Raw genomic sequence first — 18588 nt, 5'->3', positions numbered from 1 at the left:
CTTATGTCTTTAGGCGGCATCGTGACTTTGCAAACTGATCGTTCTCAACGAATAATAATATAATAATATATGGGGTTTTACGTGCCAAAACCACTTTCTGATTATGAGGCACGCCGTAGTGGGGGACTCCGGAAATTTTGACCACCTGGGGTTCTTTAACGTGCACCTAAATCTAAGTACACAGGTGTTTTCGCATTTCGCCCCCATCGAAATGCGGCCGCCGTGGCCGGGATTCGATCCCGCGACCTCGTGCTCAGCAGCCTAACACCATAGCCACTGAGCAACCGCGGCGGGTGTTCTCAACGAAGGAATGCGTTATGAATAACTAAATAAACGTAACTGAAATTGTTCAATGGTAGGTTTCGGACTCAAGAACTCTAGCAGAGCAGCCCTATATTGAAACCATCATGCCACGGTCGCACACATTCACAAACGACACAGGGCACCCTTACGAATTTCTTGCTGGCGAGCCAGTGCTTTGAGACGCTTGGCACATTTTGATTTGGTCACCTCGATGGGTCATACTGCTGCAGTTTGTAGCGATCTTGCGTCTTCGCAAAGCCTCAGTACGTTCTGCATTTAGAAAAGTATAAATTGCTTTGAAATATAGTTATACCAATGGAGGAAGGTAAAGCGCAATAAACAAAACTACAAGAACGTCTGAATTCGTAAACACGGAGATCAGACAAATACGTGTACTAACCATCATTCCCATGGTATCTGAACTATCACAGCGCCAGAGTTTCGTCTGATAGTTAGTCTAGAAAACGATAGGGGAAAAATAATAATGCACGCATGTTAACATAGAAAAGTGCAAAGTGTGATTCATGCGGTAATCTTCGAATCCTCGGTCCATATTATCTGTGTTTATCAAACTGTACAAAAATAATGCTACTGATCAGACCTTCGCCTCATGAATGAAACGGACACACACTTAAAGGGACACTAAAGCAAAAGAATAAATCAGTTTAGACTAATCAAGCATTGTTTGAAAACCCTGCAGGCATTCATTTAAAAAAAATGGTTTGATAATTAGAGGAGAAAATGAAGGTCCAAGAGTCAGTATTTGAATTTCGCGCTGAAACCCCAGTGCCATACGTCACCGTGACGTCAGGGATTCCAAAGTATGTTTTCGCATTTGGACCGCATTGGCTGAATAAAGGCTCCCGGAACTTGCCATGTTTAATATTTAGTTCCTTTAGAACACAATGTAGTCTATGTGAGACCGCTATATATAATTAGCAGGCCCTAGAAAATGCCATCAAAATCCAAGACGTCAGAGCCTCCAGGTGCGGGAACTTAAGTAGGCGTCGCCACCCGTATTTCGTTCTTGCGCTTTTTCTGGCTTAGCGAACGTCTTATCGTTGCAAGAGTGGCGTTTTTGGTGTTGTAGAATGGTAATTTACTGATGCAGAAGAAACCATCTTTCACTTTAGTGTCCCTTTAAGAATCCCTTGCATTATGCCAATTCACTGGGCCATCAAACCAAATACGGAGGGCGGGAAATTGTAGCTAAATTTAATCAGGAGGGTGCACCTTCAAGAACTGACAGGAGACCTCTGAGGCGTTTTTTTTCTCGTTTTATTCATTTCGAGCGGTCCACTCAGTAATTAGGCTATAGAGTTTTCAATGCATCGAAGACGCGGCAAGCAACAATTACAATGCATTTTAATGCAGCATGCATGAAGTGCAGCGGGGCGTCTGACGTGTGAAGCAGGATAACAGGGCGCCTGATAGATGAAGCAGTTATTTCTTAAGCAGTTGAGGAAGTCCTGCAGCAAGACGTAATTACGGGAGAAGGCGGGGGGGGGGGGGGGCACATCGCTTTTGACCAGCTTTAGAACAGGACTCCCATGAGCGCCGCCTAGCAAGCATGCGATGGTTATTTGTATAGCGAAAGGCTACTTTCGCTACTCGTATGCGGCCATCACCAAGTGGACAAGAGCACGACACGTTCGCAATTCACAGTCAACGCACGCCAACTTTCTTCCGCGCAATAGATACAGAAGGCACACTCACGCAGGTATCACCGTACTCGTGGACGATGGAAGTGAAACGGCGCAACCTTTTGCGCAGACCGTAGGACAGAAGACACACGAGCACACAGACGCTGATGTGTCTCCCTGTGCCATACGGCCTGCTCGAAAAAGCTGCGCTATCTGCGCTATCTATATGTATGTGCAACAACTAGCCCAAATGCCTGCTTTTTCGTTACACGTGAATATAGGTAAATTATGGGGTTTCACGTGCCAAACGACTTTCTGAATATGAGGCACGGCGTAGAGGAGGACTCTGACAAATTCGACCACAAGGGGTCCTTTAACGTGCACCTAAACCTTAGTACGCAGGCGTTTTCGCATTTCGCCCCCAACGAAAAGCGGCCGCCGTGGCCGGGATTCGATCCCGCGACCTTGTGCTCAGCAGCCGAACGCCATAGCCACTGAGCAACCACGGCGGGTGTGTGAACAGTGAATCATTCGATACATATCTCGCATGTTCCAGATTCTTTGTTCGCGTTAGCCTTTCACTATGGTGCAGCTGTCGAAGTCTGGAAAGTTTTTACACACGCGCACATCGCTGCCCGAATGGCTACACGGCAGCGAGTTTGCGCGTTCGTCACGTTAATAAGCGGCCCTTTAGCTATACTGATAAGCATTATGGTTGCTACTCCGAGCTTATGTCTGTCGTCTTGTTCTCTTCCCTTCAATAACGTTGTTTCTTCCGATAAGTAGGCACCGACCGGCCAAAGCTAGCTTATAAACTCAAAAACGAAGGAAATAAAAAGCAAACGACAAAGGTTTTCGCGTCGTAACTAAGTTCAGGCGATTCATGCTAACTAAACACGGATAGAGTGGTGTTGACTAGACAGCAGATTGGGGTTAGGCAGTTTTGAAGAAGAGATTAGTAGGAAAAGCAGGAGCTAGGCGGGCTATGAAATCTATTATACAGGTTGCCCCAACTATCATGATCCAAGATTTAAAATTGTATAAAAGACACTTAGCTGGACAGAACCAAGGTAATGTTGTTTGCCGTTGCTTGGAGATACTGGGATCATTGCTTGCATGTTGTTTCGAGGCACTTTGTGTGTATTCGCGGGCTTCATTCACGTTCGGAAAAACTTATGTAGCACGTGTGCAGCAGCAGAAAGCTGTGCTGGGAGCTTTTCATGTTGCTCTCCAATTTTCAGCTGATTAATATTCTAGAAATGTATTGAATAATTTATTAAGTATAATTCTGTAAGTAGGAGATAAACAAAAAAAATAATCTGAGCATCCGCAAGCGATGGCAAACAACATTACCTTGGTTCTGTCCAGCTATGCGGCAGTTGCAGGGTTTTTAAATCTTGGTGCATTATAGTTAAGACACCCTGTTTGATGAGTGGTGCGACAGAGGGATGGAAGTCGCACGTAAAAGCTCTCGTCCTGCATGCAGTGCACATAATTTATGCTAGAAATAAGCATGCTTACTTCATCTCCCTTTCTTGGTTGGTGTACGAAAGTTGCCGCAAAATAGGAGGCCAATGGCACGAAAAAGTGAAACACAGGCGTGTTTTTTAAAAGATATTTAAACATATTAAAGGAATATATGTCAAGTAGATGACAAAGACAGTTGCTTCGGAGTACCACCTCAAATGCTGTGACGCCAACAGGAAACCTTATGCTTTGAATAGTTCGCACGGCAACGGCTGCAATTAAAACATTTACGCCCGAGCTACTTTTGAACCAAGCCGGCCGTTAATTGGCGGTTTTCTGTAATTATTCACGCACACGTGCCAGTCCTTCAATGCACTGGTGTTTCGATCGATTATGCCAACGGCAGCGCCAGGGATGCCACGTCGTGCAAATGCAGCGAATCAGTTCAACGTCTGATTGCTTCATCGAGGGCGTTTTGTTGTAGGCTTAGTTTCCTCCAAAATTATTCCGGGAAACTCTCGCGTGGAGATCGTTCAGCTAACCCGGGGATCACGGTTAGTACACTGATTTACCCGATATTCGTGCTCGTGGCTTCAGACATTCTTGTGGTTTTATTGATGCTACGCTTTACCTGCCTTTATACTGGCCTACATTGCGACTCAATCTAGGTTTTTTTTTAATGCAGCGGGCAATAATAATCCCTGTGAGTGCATAATCACTGTGTGTAGTAGAGTTCATAACGCTATATTTTGCTGCAAACGACCAGTTTGCCAAGTCGCAAAGCAGTTGGAAGGCATAGGGACGAAGTTTAGGCAAGTAGTTGCGCTGACCATCATGCCCATGCATGCTGAGCCAAAGTACTTACTTGCAGCTCCCCTAGACACTAGCGGCAGTGTTTCCTTCTAGTGATTTTTTTGTGGAAAATTCCATGGTTGAAGGCACAATGCTGCTAACCTTAGATAGATAAAAGTGATATGTTCACTTCGCTAAGCCTATAACTCAGACCCAAGGAGAAATGGCCATTAACTCGGGCCTGCTTTCACCCTCTCCTGAACATCTAAAAATAATAAAGCAAGAACTTCAGTTGATCTTTTTTTTTCTGGGGAGCAATAGGGTAATAACGACGAAACTGCGGATTCAAATGGAAGAAAAGGTGGGGCGTCGTCGTGACATAGCTGAAGCGGCATGGCAACGACACCACATCGCTTCAGGGTCATCTGGTGCGTGCATCCGGGGCATTTGATCCTTGTCTGAGGCTATGGTTCATAAGTACCAGATGCACAAGAACGAAAAACTTAAATTCAGGGGTTCGCCGTGCCAAACTCGTCAGAATATGATTATGAGGCATGCCGTCGTGCATCCGGCGTCCGTCACTGCATCCGAGATTCGATCCTGCGACCTCGTGCTTACCAACGCAACGCCGTTGCCACCAAGCAGCCATAGCGGGTCAGAAGAAGGAAGCTACGAGAGCTAACCCACACGTTCAAACCCACAAGGGCTAACCTAGCGTAATCAAGGTCAATTCTAACCCTAGCGATGCTGAGGAACTATGTTACGAAGAGGGGAGAAAAGAAGCCTAATGGCACTCACCACTGTGCTTGCTGAAAAGAAACGAAGACACTATGAATCTTTTGATTTATCGTGTTCAGGTACAGAAACGCTAGATACTTGCTCTAAGTGACAGCGTTTTCACGGCAAGGTGCATTGTGAAGTTGCGCACTCTTGTACCTTTTCGGGCTTGTCTTGTCTCCAAAAAACAAACACCTGCCTCGCGTGCTATTCGTTAAAGGGAAGCTGAAACACTTTTCGAAAAAAATGAGTTCTCTGCGGCATTCTACAGTTTTGAGTCCCCTGAACACGAATATCTCGTTCAAAAAGGGCGGAAACAAGCGCAAGCGGCCGTTTTTTCATGAAAACGCGCACCAGCGCCTCAGGGCATCGCGCGAACGCCGCTGTTGCCCGTGATTGGTCAAAGCCGCTGTGACGTCAGTGGCGGCAGTCGCCGGTCGGCGCCGCCGTTTGAGAGCGTAGCACGCTGTTCTGTTCTGGCTGCATAGCTGAGTTGTAAGCATTATGGAACGTTCTCGCTGTCTCGGACAGCTTGTATTTTTGCCGTACATGTTCGAACCGACAGCCGATACGGAAAACGATGGCGGCAACGACGATGTTGAGTGTGCCAAAAGCGAGAGCGATGTGTACACCTTCTCGCGCGCTGGAAATCTTAGCTGTTACGTATGCTTTTTTTTTCATGTAGCTGCACGTTCCAATGACGGGAGAAAAAATGCGCTAAAGTGTCACTGGGAACTTGCTGCTGGAAGAATGCCGAAGCACTAACTTCTCATTAGATTGTAAACACGGGTACAATTCCGCGATGTCAAGCACCTTGCCGCTGCTTGTCTGAAGTTCCGTGTTTTTCTGAGCGTTGATACACGATCGCGAACATAAGTGCCGCGTTTCAAAGCGCGCACATGCAGTGCTGCGAGGTACAGTCATGGAAGTTGCTTATCATACACATCCAGATCGAGATGGTCAGGGGGATTATATGTGCAATATTCAGAATATGGTTCGACGAGTTTGCGATTGTGGCTCGATCAAGAATCGGTATGCGCGCTCCATGCTAGTGTTGACATAAAGATATTAGGCAGTTTTAGCACCGCCGTGTGGTAAACATGATAACTGCAACCGTACGTCGAATGTCACTAGGCAAGCCTATACTCCAATTTATACCTCAGGTGCAACGCTGTGGAAGCTACGCACGAAGTCCGGTTACCAAAATTTATTACTGCGCGCGTTTCCGTCTATGGTTCGCAGCGTGCCAGCGGCATTTGCTCGCGCGAGCATGCACGTGAAGCTGCCGCGACGGGCTGCAATTAAAGAATGCCGAAAAGAAAATTGATTTAAAAGAACGTGTTAGCAGCCGTATAAGTACACGGATTGTTTCTATGGGTAAATTCTTTTTTTTCATTCAGAACTGAGCTGATATATGAAAAGTTTTCTCAAAAATCGGGTCAAGAAACACCGAACTTTTTCTAAGTGTGAACGCTGCCACTGCAAGAAGTATTTCAAGCCTCCACAGCTTTGCACCTGATGTATGAAACGGAGTATAGCAACGCTAGCAACAACGCGTTTCCGCATTTGTCGTAAGGCTATCCGGCTATCGCGGAAATGGTCCGAGCACAGCACAGTTGATTTCGTCGGCACGAACTTATCTCTCCTCACCGCACTGCGCTGCAAGCTTCTTGTGCTTCGGGAACCTGTGAAACACCACATCGTCTCGCCCGCCTGTGTTCGCGCAGCCGATTGCTGCACAGAACGAGGGCATGTTGGGCGCCCTTGGCTGTAGGCACTCACGCAGCACAGAAGGAAAGAACAGTTTACGAAAATCGCAAAACAAACGTGAGCGGCGGCGGCGGCAAATCTCTCGTAGCGTCGTTCAGTAAAGCGCAGGACGGAAAGAGGCATGCCAGCGCATGCCAGCACGCCGGTCCGGCAGCTCGGTCCCCGCCAGTGACGTCACTCTCGCCGATTCTCTCCCCTGGTAACCTCCTCACCCGGCGCTCCGGGAAGCGATGGGGGCGTGTCCGCGGGGGTGATTTAGAAAGCGATTTCCGCCCCTTATATTAACAAAACGAAGAAAAAAATTTCGGAACCGTAAATTATTAGGTCTGTTCTTCCCAATCCCAGCAATTCATGGAAATTGAAAACCGCTTCAGCTTCCCTTTAACGCTCACGAAAGACATGCACGTTATCAGCGCGACTTAGTGGCAGGATTGCGCATCGGGCAAGTTGGTGATTCATAAGCCTAAGTGCACATCACGAAGGTTAAACGTGAACGAGACGAGTGAAAATGACTGGCGCAGTCCCGCGCTTGTCCGTGTCACTCGTCTCGTCCACGTTTAACATTTGCCCCGTGCACTTACGTTTATCACCTACGGCATTCTTGACGGGAACGTTGCGCGTGCTGAGTTTTCAAGGAATGAAACACAAGCAAGATAGATGATGAGATACGCCCAGGCAAAGGGTATACAACAGTCCAATGTGTTTTTTAGTGTATCCCATGACGTCACAATTATTTCATTTCTCAATCGTAGACCCAGTGCACTTGGGGCAGTGACTCGGAGTTACTGTAAGACATAAACGTTCTTACGGCAAATATCTTAAGGGCGCGGTAAAGTGGCCTTGTTGTCCCTGCGCTCGTCCTAGCTGTCTGCTCGTTTCGTTCTCTGTAAGTATTTTATTTTTTTCAATTCGGGGCTGCAAACACGGATGCCAGATCCACACCCGACCAGCCCGCTTCACCACTTTAAGTCCCTTCAGGAACAAACGTATGCTCTCAGTAATGCGTTGTAATTAGTTTGCATTACCTGGGAAGCAGCCGGACTGCTCTGAAACAGCCTTTGAGAAATGCCGCTGCCAAAACCCACACTTGTGAGGCACTATGCTCAAAAAGTTACCTTAATATCCATGAACGTCTCTCTCTCTCTCTCTCTACAGATTCTCTACAGAATCTTTCCTTGCATTATATATATATATATATATATATAACGCATCTAATGCAAGGAGAGATTCTGTAGGCCCGGTGCAAAGGTAGTTGACGAGACGAAGGAGCACACTTATGAAAATGACGTTTATAATGGTTGAACGTTTCGGCCGTTGCACGGCCTTTGTCAGAATAAACCGTTCATTCTGAAGAAGGCCGTGCACCGGCCGAAACGTTCAACCTCTCGTGAAAGCTCTCGTGAAGCAGGTAATTAAACGGTATGAATTTTCCCACCTCTTTTGCTGAATTCTTGCAATAGAACGTGTCGCACACGCATGCATTCTCGGTCACCAGTACTACGCAATGCGACCACTCTTATAATTGGCTCCATTTCTTTCATATTTATTTTTAATTTCGCGCGCGCGCCTTGGTCGATGCCCTTTTGTGAACACGCGCAATAATACGGAAATCAAACCGCGGCGATCATCTCAACGAAGTGGTTGGCGTCTGCGCCATAAAAGTACACGTGTGATTGCGGTATAAGGATAAAAAAATATACAGGCACAAAATGGTAGAAAGGTAAAAAAAGAAAAAAAGAAGTATTGCTTTGAGAATATTTGTGCATGTTGTGCGGGACGCGAGCGTGCTGGAAATCAGCAGAAAGAAGCGGGTAATGCGTCCCCGAAGAACAAGCAACAACTGGCCTTATTTGCGCTTGCCCCGACTGCTGCACGCCTTCGTCGTGATGTAGAGTTCTCGACAGTAAGGTGCATGGAGTGTAGTACGTTTAAATAAACTGACGAAAGACCATGTTGCTAGGGTATAGAAAGATATGCTGCAGAAGACGTAAACCTTTGGCGCAGGTTACTCGTGACAATAGTAGCGAATAGTCCCTTATGAAAATGGTTATGCCCTTTATGTTTACTTTATGTTTCCCGCAGTTCACATGAGGAAATGTCCTTTATGTTTCCTCCATGTTGAAATTTGGCCACTGCTTTTATGTTTCCTTCGTGTGTCCTCCCTTTATGTATCCCTTATGTTACCGTACTTTATGTTTCCTCCATGTTGAAATTTGGCCACTGCTTTTACGTTTCCTTCATGTGTCCTCCCTTTATGTATCCCTTATGTTACCGTACTTTGTTTCCTCCATGTTGAAATTTGGCCACTGCTTTTATGTTTCCTTCGTGTGTCCTACCTTTATGCATCCTTTATGTGGCCGCAGTGATGAAATCCTGTATTTTACGTAGACATGCATAGATGAAGAGTTCCGTGTGAACATTTTATTTTTATAAACATTTCCTGAGTTAAAAAGTTTTGCATTGGTTTTCATTGTAAGGTTACTGTTCCCTGCATGATGCAGCGCACGGATTGGAACTCTGCTATGGCACAGAAATTCATGCCAATTTGTATTAACATTACAAAGTAATTAGACTTCATAGATTATTTCAGTATAACACTTGGAGTGCCATGTGTACGTTCCTCACTGCAGTGCTGCTGTTCTAGTTATGTCTTTGTTACTAATATAAAATGTAATGTTTGGATAGAAAGATCAGGTTGGATCAGTGCTCGCACTTTTAAAAGAAAGTTTTGACTATATTTTGCAAAGGTTTGTCTGAAACTACGAACAGTTTATTGGACTATCTGGATGTTACTGCAATTTGCCACGTCTGCTCACAGCAGACCTCTGGAATGTGGTGCTTGGGACCTGAAAAACAAAACAAAAGCCAATCTTTTTCACTCATTCAAAAATATTCGTACAAGCAAGAACAGCCTGGCCTGTATGCACACAGCTAAGAAACGTGGAGCAGTCAAAAACAGCTCATAAAAACATCAGGGCAACGCAGAAGCTTTTAACTAATTGTTGTTTAAAACAGACTGAGCTGCCAGTCCACTCAGGTACTAAACTGCTCACAAATTCTTTTAAACATTTCTGCAGCAGCTGCTAAGTAGTACATGACATTTAGGAGTAGGCAACTGGCCAACAAATCTTCGTGCACCTGCTTGTACAGATGTCTTATAGTTATATCTCAAGTGGTCACACTGTTATATGGTAAAATTCAGGCGGGAATAAAACCAGCAGCAAACATCAGACTACCTGGGAAATTATCACCAAAACTCAAATATCTAGTAAATCAAACGAACAATCGATTACGAAGGGTCTAAAACCTAGGCCGCGATTTTGTAGCGATCCCTTTTCCGATGCTACTCCTTTTGCTCATTGATCTGACCGACATTCGGCTATCGTTATTAACTAGAACAGCCAGCCATGGAAGGTGGGTTATAGGAGTGGCAAACATCGAGCGGAAAGCATCGCAAGAAAATCGCATCCCTTATTAGGCAGTGCTACAAGCCACTGTCTTTAACAATCGCAGGCACTGACATCCTGTTCTTCGGATGAAAATATTAATGAAAACGAGCGTCTGATTGACATCCCTCGATTAAAAAGAAATTTCGCTGTTGTTATGTCAGTCTATATTTGCCCTACAATATAAAAGACAAATACGCGAGCTCGTCGAACACAAACAATGCAGACAAGTTCTCGCGAAGCTGGTCTTCAAACTGAACACTATCAATAAAGTAATCTTCACACAAGCTAATATCTGTTCAAGTGTCAAACATCGCAGTCGCGTGCCAACTCGCGATGCCCGTGACACATCGACATGTATTACACACGTAACTTGCGGAAATTCATATATACGGGAGGATTTCTTGCCGGGAAACTACCGAGAAAACAGTAACTTTCAGCGTTTACGTAAATATTTGCCCATTAAGTCCAAACGATCAGCGGTGGTAGCACATCACTCCATAAAGCAAGTATAAGCGGTAAGAAATAATACATTTCACGGAAACTCCCCTCGTGAAACGCTTTGCTAAATGTGCAGAGCAACATGGTCAACATACGCTCAGAACGTGTTCTGTTGTCGTTCCACAAAGCTTACTACATGAACCAGAAGCTGCGAGAATGCGCGCAAGCGTCAGACCTGCTTACCTTCAATGTGGTCGGCAAACGGCTCCTTTGTCTCGCAGGCACCACGCGACGACGCTCTTTCCGGCGCGAACACTGTCGAATTGCCGATGAACACCCGCGCACGAAAGCACAACTTTCAACAAATTCTTCCACGCACCATAATTCGAAGCCACAGTATCAGGTATTCCACGAGCGAACGCGGACAGGCGAGAACAAAGGCAGCTCGCACGGGCGCTGTAGTACGCATAAGACACTGGCGTATCACAGGAAACATAAGGCGAACTAATGGCGTTACACGAGTCCAGAGGTTTCTTGGTGGTTAATGCACACGGTACGGATCACAGTTTGTTTAGGCACTTCGAAAATATGATTAAATTACCGTGTAACTGCAACGAGCACTCTCACCACTCACAGCAACACGACGTGGCCCAGCTCACCGTCAACCGGTACACTGCAGCAGCGCCGCACTGCGGTTAACAAGTGAACTTAGCCTCCGAGATCTGCATTTCCTTTTAGGGCGTACATGTTGAAAAAGCACGGCCTTCGAGATTTAAAAAAATCGTACCTGGAAAGAAGGCTGGTATTTAAACACAAATTATTGAGTTTAATGTGTCTTGGTGCGCTGCCTTGTTTTTTAAAGTATATACAGAGATTTTAGACGAACTATATGCACGAACTTTTGCCGGCGGACACGAGCCAATCAGCGCGCACCATGTGCAGGCCCGTCTGCTTGCCATGGCGCACGGTGTGCGGGCAGCCGCGATAGCTGTGACACCCACCGATCAGAAATTCGGAATCGCCACACATATACACGCTTCTTATGGCGCCCAGTGGCGTGCTTTTGAGAATGTCAGGCCTTATCTTGAATAGGTAGAACCATATTTCCCGTAGCGTAAGGAATAAAGGCAACAAAATCTGGCGATGGCTGGCTTGCAGCGGCAGCAGAACTTCGGCCAAAGCGAAGCAGGCGTACTGCTTGCATGCTGACGCAATCAAATACGGCCATACCCCGCACACAACTTTCATACTCAGCCAACTCACAATTATAAATTATTCAGTTGTACGCCCAAGCAAGCATTTACGGGATCCGCGCTGCCCTTCTTCTACGCGTGCTAATATCGACACAGCAGTTACTCTTACTTGTGGTTAGCGCGAAAGCGACGAGAACAGCTACTTAAATGGTTGTATAATCATATACGCTCACTAGCAAAGCGGCAGATTGGCCGCGGAGGCGTCCGCCTCTATTGCGGTTCATGTAGCGCAAGCCATCGAACACTGCGCGTCGTGCCACCGCGTCTCCAGCCGCCGCGCAATTGTTATTTGTCGTGAGGGATTATTCGCTGCATGAGGCTTTGATGTACGTATGTAGTGTTGATGGCGCGTGCATATACATATGCACTCATGTGCATATGTATATCTGCACATGAGTGCACATGTACCTACATGTGCACTCAAGTGCACATGTAGGTAACATATAAAGAGTGCATGCACCATATATAGATTAATGCTCTATGTTACCTACGTGTGCACTGAAGTGCACACCTAGGTAACATCCCGCCGTAAACACAAAGGGCACATACTACAATAATTATAATAAGGGTTGTTTTCTTGGGGCAAAGGAAAGGATAAGTCAAGATTTAGTACTTACAATGACTCTGCAGAGTGTATCAACGGCTGTCACAAAGTACAGATATATCTGCCTGTATTATATGTACAGACAGTTGTTATGTGCACTCCATGTCACCTACATGTGCACTCAAGTGTACATTCAGGTAACACATAGTACACACCCAGTTAACATCCTGCCGTAAACATAAAGGACACATCCTAGAGGCATAATAAAGGTCACTTCCTCGAGGTATACGTTAGGATGAGTAAACATGTGGTACACACAAAGTTGGCGTCCCGGAGGTCACACAAAGGACAAGGAATCATAAAGGTCACATAGGGCACAAGAAGGAAACATAAAGGTAATGACCATTTTCATAGGGGGTATAAGGCAATATATGTATATATATATATATATATATATATATATATATATATATATATATATATATATATATATATATATACATATATATATATATATATATACATATATATATATACCTTTTACCAAGCGACTGCCACAGTGCGAGCACATGGCACGTTTCACGTTGGGTCCTGTTTGACGTTGTCTTGTTGGGTTGGCTCGTGTTTCTACACGCGATAAAATAAATATAAACCCTTTGGGGCGCAAGTTATTTTGGCGCGCGATCGGCACGGCAACGCTTTCGTTTCGTTTCTTGAAAACTTTGCGCTTGTTACTTTCCCGCAAGGATTGGTTCGGAGCACTGTTGCCAAGCATGCCGTTCGTGAGTAGGAAGTGCACTGCAAAATAATATACACCCTGAAAGGGTGAATGAGGGTGTACCATGCCTGTATATAACTCCCATCTTTACACCCTTTCGAGGTGCAAGTATGGGGGTTGCAGACCGGTTTACATCCTTATTCACTTTGAAGGGGGTCAAATATTTTATAGTCTACCTTGTACGCAGCGTTAACAAAAGAAGTCCACAAGGTACACGGCGAATATCGTTGTGCAAACAAATATACACCTCAAAGGGTGTAAACATTTTAACGCGACAGCGTCATGCGCCCCTTGTCGCAGAAAATCCAGCGTCGGCATCGGCATCCCGTGAGTGAAAATTGCCGTATAGATATAGATATATCTATATGCCATGCCTTGCTATAAGGCATCTGGCATGTATTGTCTATATTGCCACACCATTCTATCACTTAGGTTGCTTATACCTTCTTACATTTTTGACAAAGTCATTCCGCGGTATATTGAGAATGACAGCCCTGAAACAAATGTCATGAAATAAAGCACCGACCGTGCATGTATCTGACGTTAAATCTCCTCTGGCCTAAATATTAAAAGTGCGAAACAATAACCAAAACCAACAAATGATGTAATTTTTTGCCGCGTTTGTGCACTACCTCCTAAACCGAGCCACGCAAGAGTCCACGTTTCAACCAGAAAGCTCGCCTTCGTGCATAGCGTTCACCCGCAGCGTTTCCCGGTAAACGTTGCGGTTACATAAGCTGAAGTCGCCGGGAAGCGGGAGAAGCAGTCAGGGATATTTGAATGACATCGCGTTCCACTCTTTTAAAGGCGAAGCATAAGCGTCCTTCAACATTTTTTCATGTGTTCAAGAAATGGTATTTCAATACATTTGAGAACAATTACCGAGCATGGGCGCAGTACTCTAACAGTGCAAGAGACCTGTTCACGTGACTCAAATTCTTTCTGGCGGTACTAATGCATTGATAAACGAGCCGGTCAAAATATCATGGTGTATAAGGTCACCCAAAAAGGCCTCGTAACTAGACTGTCCCAAAACTAGTAAATTTGACGAATAGTAGTCCCGTTCTGTATGGTATCATTTTTATCTATTCAAACTAATAGCGGGAACTTAGAACTCAAACGCAAGAGAAGGAAAGGTGATAAAACATGCCACTGACTCAGAACTGGTTTATTCTTGCCGAAACAGGTGATTTCGTACCATTAAGAAACAATTAACACTGCAGAAAATGCAACGAACAAAAACGTAAGAAAAAAGGTAACACTGAATGCGATATGATCGCAACCTAACGAAAGGAAGACACAGAACGTGGAAATTAACACAGCATGAGCGTATAACGTTCTTTTTTTTTGTTTCTTTGGCATAGATTTCTTTTTCATAGCGGTCCTCGTTTTTATTTTTCCTTTTTAGTTTCTCGTTACCTGTTTTGGGAGGATAACTCAAACGTAAATTGTATGAAAGCGGTCATTTCTAAAACAATAGGCCAACTGGAAGTCCGCAGCCTACTCTTTAGCATATTTTTCTTTCCGACTCTCGTATTCTGTGCTAACATAGTAACACAGGGCTTCAGAACTTACAATAGCCGCTCATCAATATCCACGTATGCACCCAGAGCGGCCACATTCACGATGCCACTCCCCACGATGCGAGACTTGGACGCCTTCTACGGCGACCTGAGAGTGAACGAGGACTACGGACAGCGGTCCTTCATGGACGACTACTTGGCTGCGCTCTCTCAAATCCGTAGCAAGGAACTCCTCAGCGTGGTCTATGGGGACTCCGGCTCCTTTTACCCTTCTCCGCCCCCGAGGAACCCAGAAGTGGAGGCAAGTTGCGCATGCCTTTCCCGTAACTCCCTTTGTTCTTAAAAGAAAAAAAGTAGCCGCTAGGCTTCAACGCTCTAGCGTCCATGGCCAGGCAGGGCCCCGTCAATAAACCAGGGCGCTCATAACTCCTCAGCCACCGCATATTAAGTTATCGTAACAGCAACAGCTGGTGTTGTAGAAATTCTAGTTATGTTAGTATCAGTTGTAATTGTAGCGCAGGTTGCTAGTACAGTAATAGTTCTCGTAGTAATAGTACTTGTAGTAGCTGTTGTTGTAGATGTTCTAGTTATATCAGTATTTGTAATAGCAGTGCCAGGTTGCTACTGTAGCATTAGTAGTAGTTCTCGTAGTAGTAGTACTTCTAGAAGCTGTAGTTATGGTAGAAGGTCTAGTTAGTATTAGTTGTAGTAATAGTAGTGCAGGTTCCTATGTAGTAGTAGTTCTGGTAGTAGTAGTACTTGTAGTAGCTGTAGTTGTTTAGGTTCTAGTTATGAGTATTGGTTGCAGTGCAGGTTGCTACTGTGGTAGTAATGGTTCCAGGAGTAGTAGTAGCAGTAGTAGTAGTAGTGCTTTCTGTAGCCCTATAGCAGGTTGCTACTGTAGTAGTAGCAGTCGCAGTAGTTGTTCACTGGCAGACGAGGTTCTTTTTCACACCGCTTCACGCACTGTCGGTACGCAAGCCACGATTCCACACAGATCTGTTGCCGACAGCACGCACGTCTCGTGTTTCCCACGCCGCCTTCCCGCAGGTGACCGCGGCTGGCAAAGCACGCGTTCCTCTGACCTGGCTCCTCCCTCCGCGTTTCGGCGCCGACGCGCCCCAGTCGCTCAACTATGGTGGGTTCGCGATCGAACTGGTCGCAGCTCTTCTCCGCGGAGCGCCGCTGGACCACTCGTGGCTGGAGTGCCTGCAGACGCTTGATCCTCGAGTCGCGATCGCGAGGGAAGACGTGGACAACAGCGACTGGGCTCGCCTGGCTCTGGCCACCGAAGTGGTGGCGGCGTTCGTCGACCGACACCTTGAGGTAGGCAGGCCCAGAAAAAAAAAACATTGAAAGAGTACCTCGTTTTAACAAAGTTGAACAGGGAGCCATAATTACTTCGTTATCTACAGTGTATCATGTGCTGCAGTATGAACATCTATAAGGATTTTTAGGGAAACTTGTTTCTTTATATCCGTTATTTCCTTGTATACCGTTTTGTTATCCAGAAATCGGTACCGCTCGCTCTCTAAGTATACGATAGCACATGGACATTGTGATGTCTCGACATGCTGCGCAGGTGTTCGTCACAGGCGACCTTGCGCACTCATATTTTAAAGGAACATTTCCGCACCCTGTATCTGCTTTTGAATTTTGTGGCGCAATCGTGTGTGCTGAGCACATCTGGAATTTTTTATTAGATACCGCCAAAGCGGGGGAAGTTGTCGACCTATAATGCTATGAACAAATAAGCATAAGTGACCGGTACTGGGATCGCACCTCGTGTTTTCCAGCACAGCAGCGCAATGCGGCTTTGCTGGAAGTCATCATCGATCGTTTCTGCAAAATTTTTATTTAATGTTGCTTTCTCCTGTGCAGGTGGGCCAGCCGCTTGTACTTCCCGGGCTGGAGTTCATCAGCGAGGACATGCTCTTCTTCGTGTCTGCCTGCGCGGGAATGTGCGCCAAGGGGGACTCGAGCGCCCCCTACCGCTGCAACCTCATCGCGAAGAGCTCACCGAACTTCGCAAGAGCCTTCGGCTGTGGGCGCCGTTCTCGCATGAGCTCTCCGAAGCTCTGCCTGTACTCGAACCGAACGAGAAAGGGCGAGTAAAGAAAGAAGGGTGGCATGTCGGCTCAGTGGTGGTTTCTTCGTGCAGGGTTATCAGCTCGGAGTGGTAAAAGGAAAACAGCTTGAGTCTGTCGGTAATCGCATTGCAGTTGACGAAATAAGAGAACACAGGAATAGCTGCTGGAAGCAGCAGCCCTGTTCCAGCCATCGTTTGTCGCGTTCTTCAGCAACAATATGCCCTCCTCCTAACAGAAGGGGAAAAGGAAATAGAATGCAGCATGTGCTGATATTTTCCTATCATCGTCTTTGAACTTGCTGATAGGCAGAATGCGTGTGCATCAACTCATTATCAAAGAGAACATTTATATGTTCTCTTAGCTGTAGCCGACGTAAACATGACATGGTACCACCAGCGTTGCCCGCACTGTCAGCTTCTCTTGGCAACTGCACACAGACAATATGGTTGTTCCGAATACAAGATTTTTAAAAGCGAAGCTTTGTTTGCCGCTTTTTCCGACTTTCCGGGCGCTGCTGTGATGGTCTTGCCATGCGTGCCGCTTGATTGCTTTCAACAACACCAGACGGCACTCGCCTCCGCGCATCCCGGACCGCGCATTAGCGGTCCTGAATGCGTAGATTGTGCGTACGGGTCGTGCTGTGCTTACTTTCCTATGCGACAAAACAGCGGCTGCTTGGCTGTGGAGGTCGCGTGCTGGGCTGTGATAGCGTAAAGATTACAATCGTCCTTGGCCTACGGAGAGCGCCTGGAGCTGGCGTCTGGTCGCGTATGCCGAGGGAGCACGTAAACGCGCGCCAGCAAAATGGCTCCCAAGTGTGCACTCGGTGTTCAGGACACCCAGGGCCGCAAGAAGCGTCGCGCGGAACAGGAGCGTCTTCACTACGCATCGAAACGTGGTGTGTACTGCGAATGTATGTATACTGTACAATGTAGTTACACAAGTTATTAATAATTGAATTAAGTACATCCCTATAAGTCAAAGTTTACCACTTCTGCCACGACGCGATGTGTCATGCGAGGCAATGATAATGCCCAACATTGAGAAAAATATGAAGAATGCCGCATAAGAACGCCTCGAGCAAGCACGTCTCCCTGTGTTCTGTAGGCTACGCAGACAAACAGCAGTACTGCACGCAAGGTAAATTCTGGCATACAAGGTTTAGCTAAACACCGATTCCCACAGTGCGTGGGATCTGCCATGTTATTTTCTTTATAGAGATTCATCATAGGTGACAAATGGACTGGTTTCTTGGGTAGGCATAAAAATGCTTATGCATTTAATACTGTTTGCTTTGCTCACAAGAAAAAAAAGATAACAGGCACCCCTGCGGCTATGCGCGGATGAGATAAACTTGAACTACTACTTCAGAATAGAGATGCGTCGCTCAGGAGCGAGCCGCATCTTTTGAACCATGGCGCAGGAGTAACCCGTGCTTCAGTAAATGTGAGCGGCGGTTCTTTTGGAGAGCGGGAGCCGGTTCGGTTAAAGCCCCAAAACTTCGTAAAATAGCGACACTCTCCTCCTCCGCCTTCACTCCTCCTCGTTTCTCCCCTGTTTCACGTTCTCTCCTCGACCATGGCGCCACCTATATTGCTCGAGCGTAGCAACGGCGCCAACATGCGTTCCTCGTCGCTCCGTAGACGCTTCTCGAGCAAAAGTGGCGCTGATTCAAGGCGCGAGGGCCCACGTGATGCTATTAGGCCAATGGCGACCAGCGGCGGCCTCGGCCAGAGCGCGCTAGAAGGAAAAAAAAATTAA

General features: G+C 46.2%; 1 protein-coding gene across 2 annotated transcripts in view; it reads left to right on the top strand.

Moving 5' to 3' along the window:
* LOC135908293 (uncharacterized) overlaps positions 1 to 17082 on the top strand; it is a 33597-nt gene extending 16515 nt beyond the window's left edge. Inside the window, exons 8-10 of one of the 2 annotated variants that reach the window (XM_065440046.2) lie at positions 14825 to 15038; positions 15788 to 16063; positions 16619 to 17082. In XM_065440046.2, coding sequence (XP_065296118.1) covers positions 14825 to 15038; positions 15788 to 16063; positions 16619 to 16852 — 724 coding nt within the window. In that variant the 3' untranslated portion in view covers positions 16853 to 17082. The remainder of the gene's footprint in view (positions 1 to 14824; positions 15039 to 15787; positions 16064 to 16618) is intronic. The other variant, XM_065440047.2, reaches the window with a different exon arrangement.
* The last annotated feature ends 1506 nt before the right edge of the window (positions 17083 to 18588 follow it).

This window comes from Dermacentor albipictus, chromosome 6 (genome assembly GCF_038994185.2).
Source record: "Dermacentor albipictus isolate Rhodes 1998 colony chromosome 6, USDA_Dalb.pri_finalv2, whole genome shotgun sequence".
Taxonomy (NCBI): Eukaryota; Metazoa; Arthropoda; class Arachnida; order Ixodida; family Ixodidae; genus Dermacentor; species Dermacentor albipictus.
Note: the sequence above shows the minus strand (reverse complement) of the source record. Positions and strands in the feature narration are given on the sequence as shown.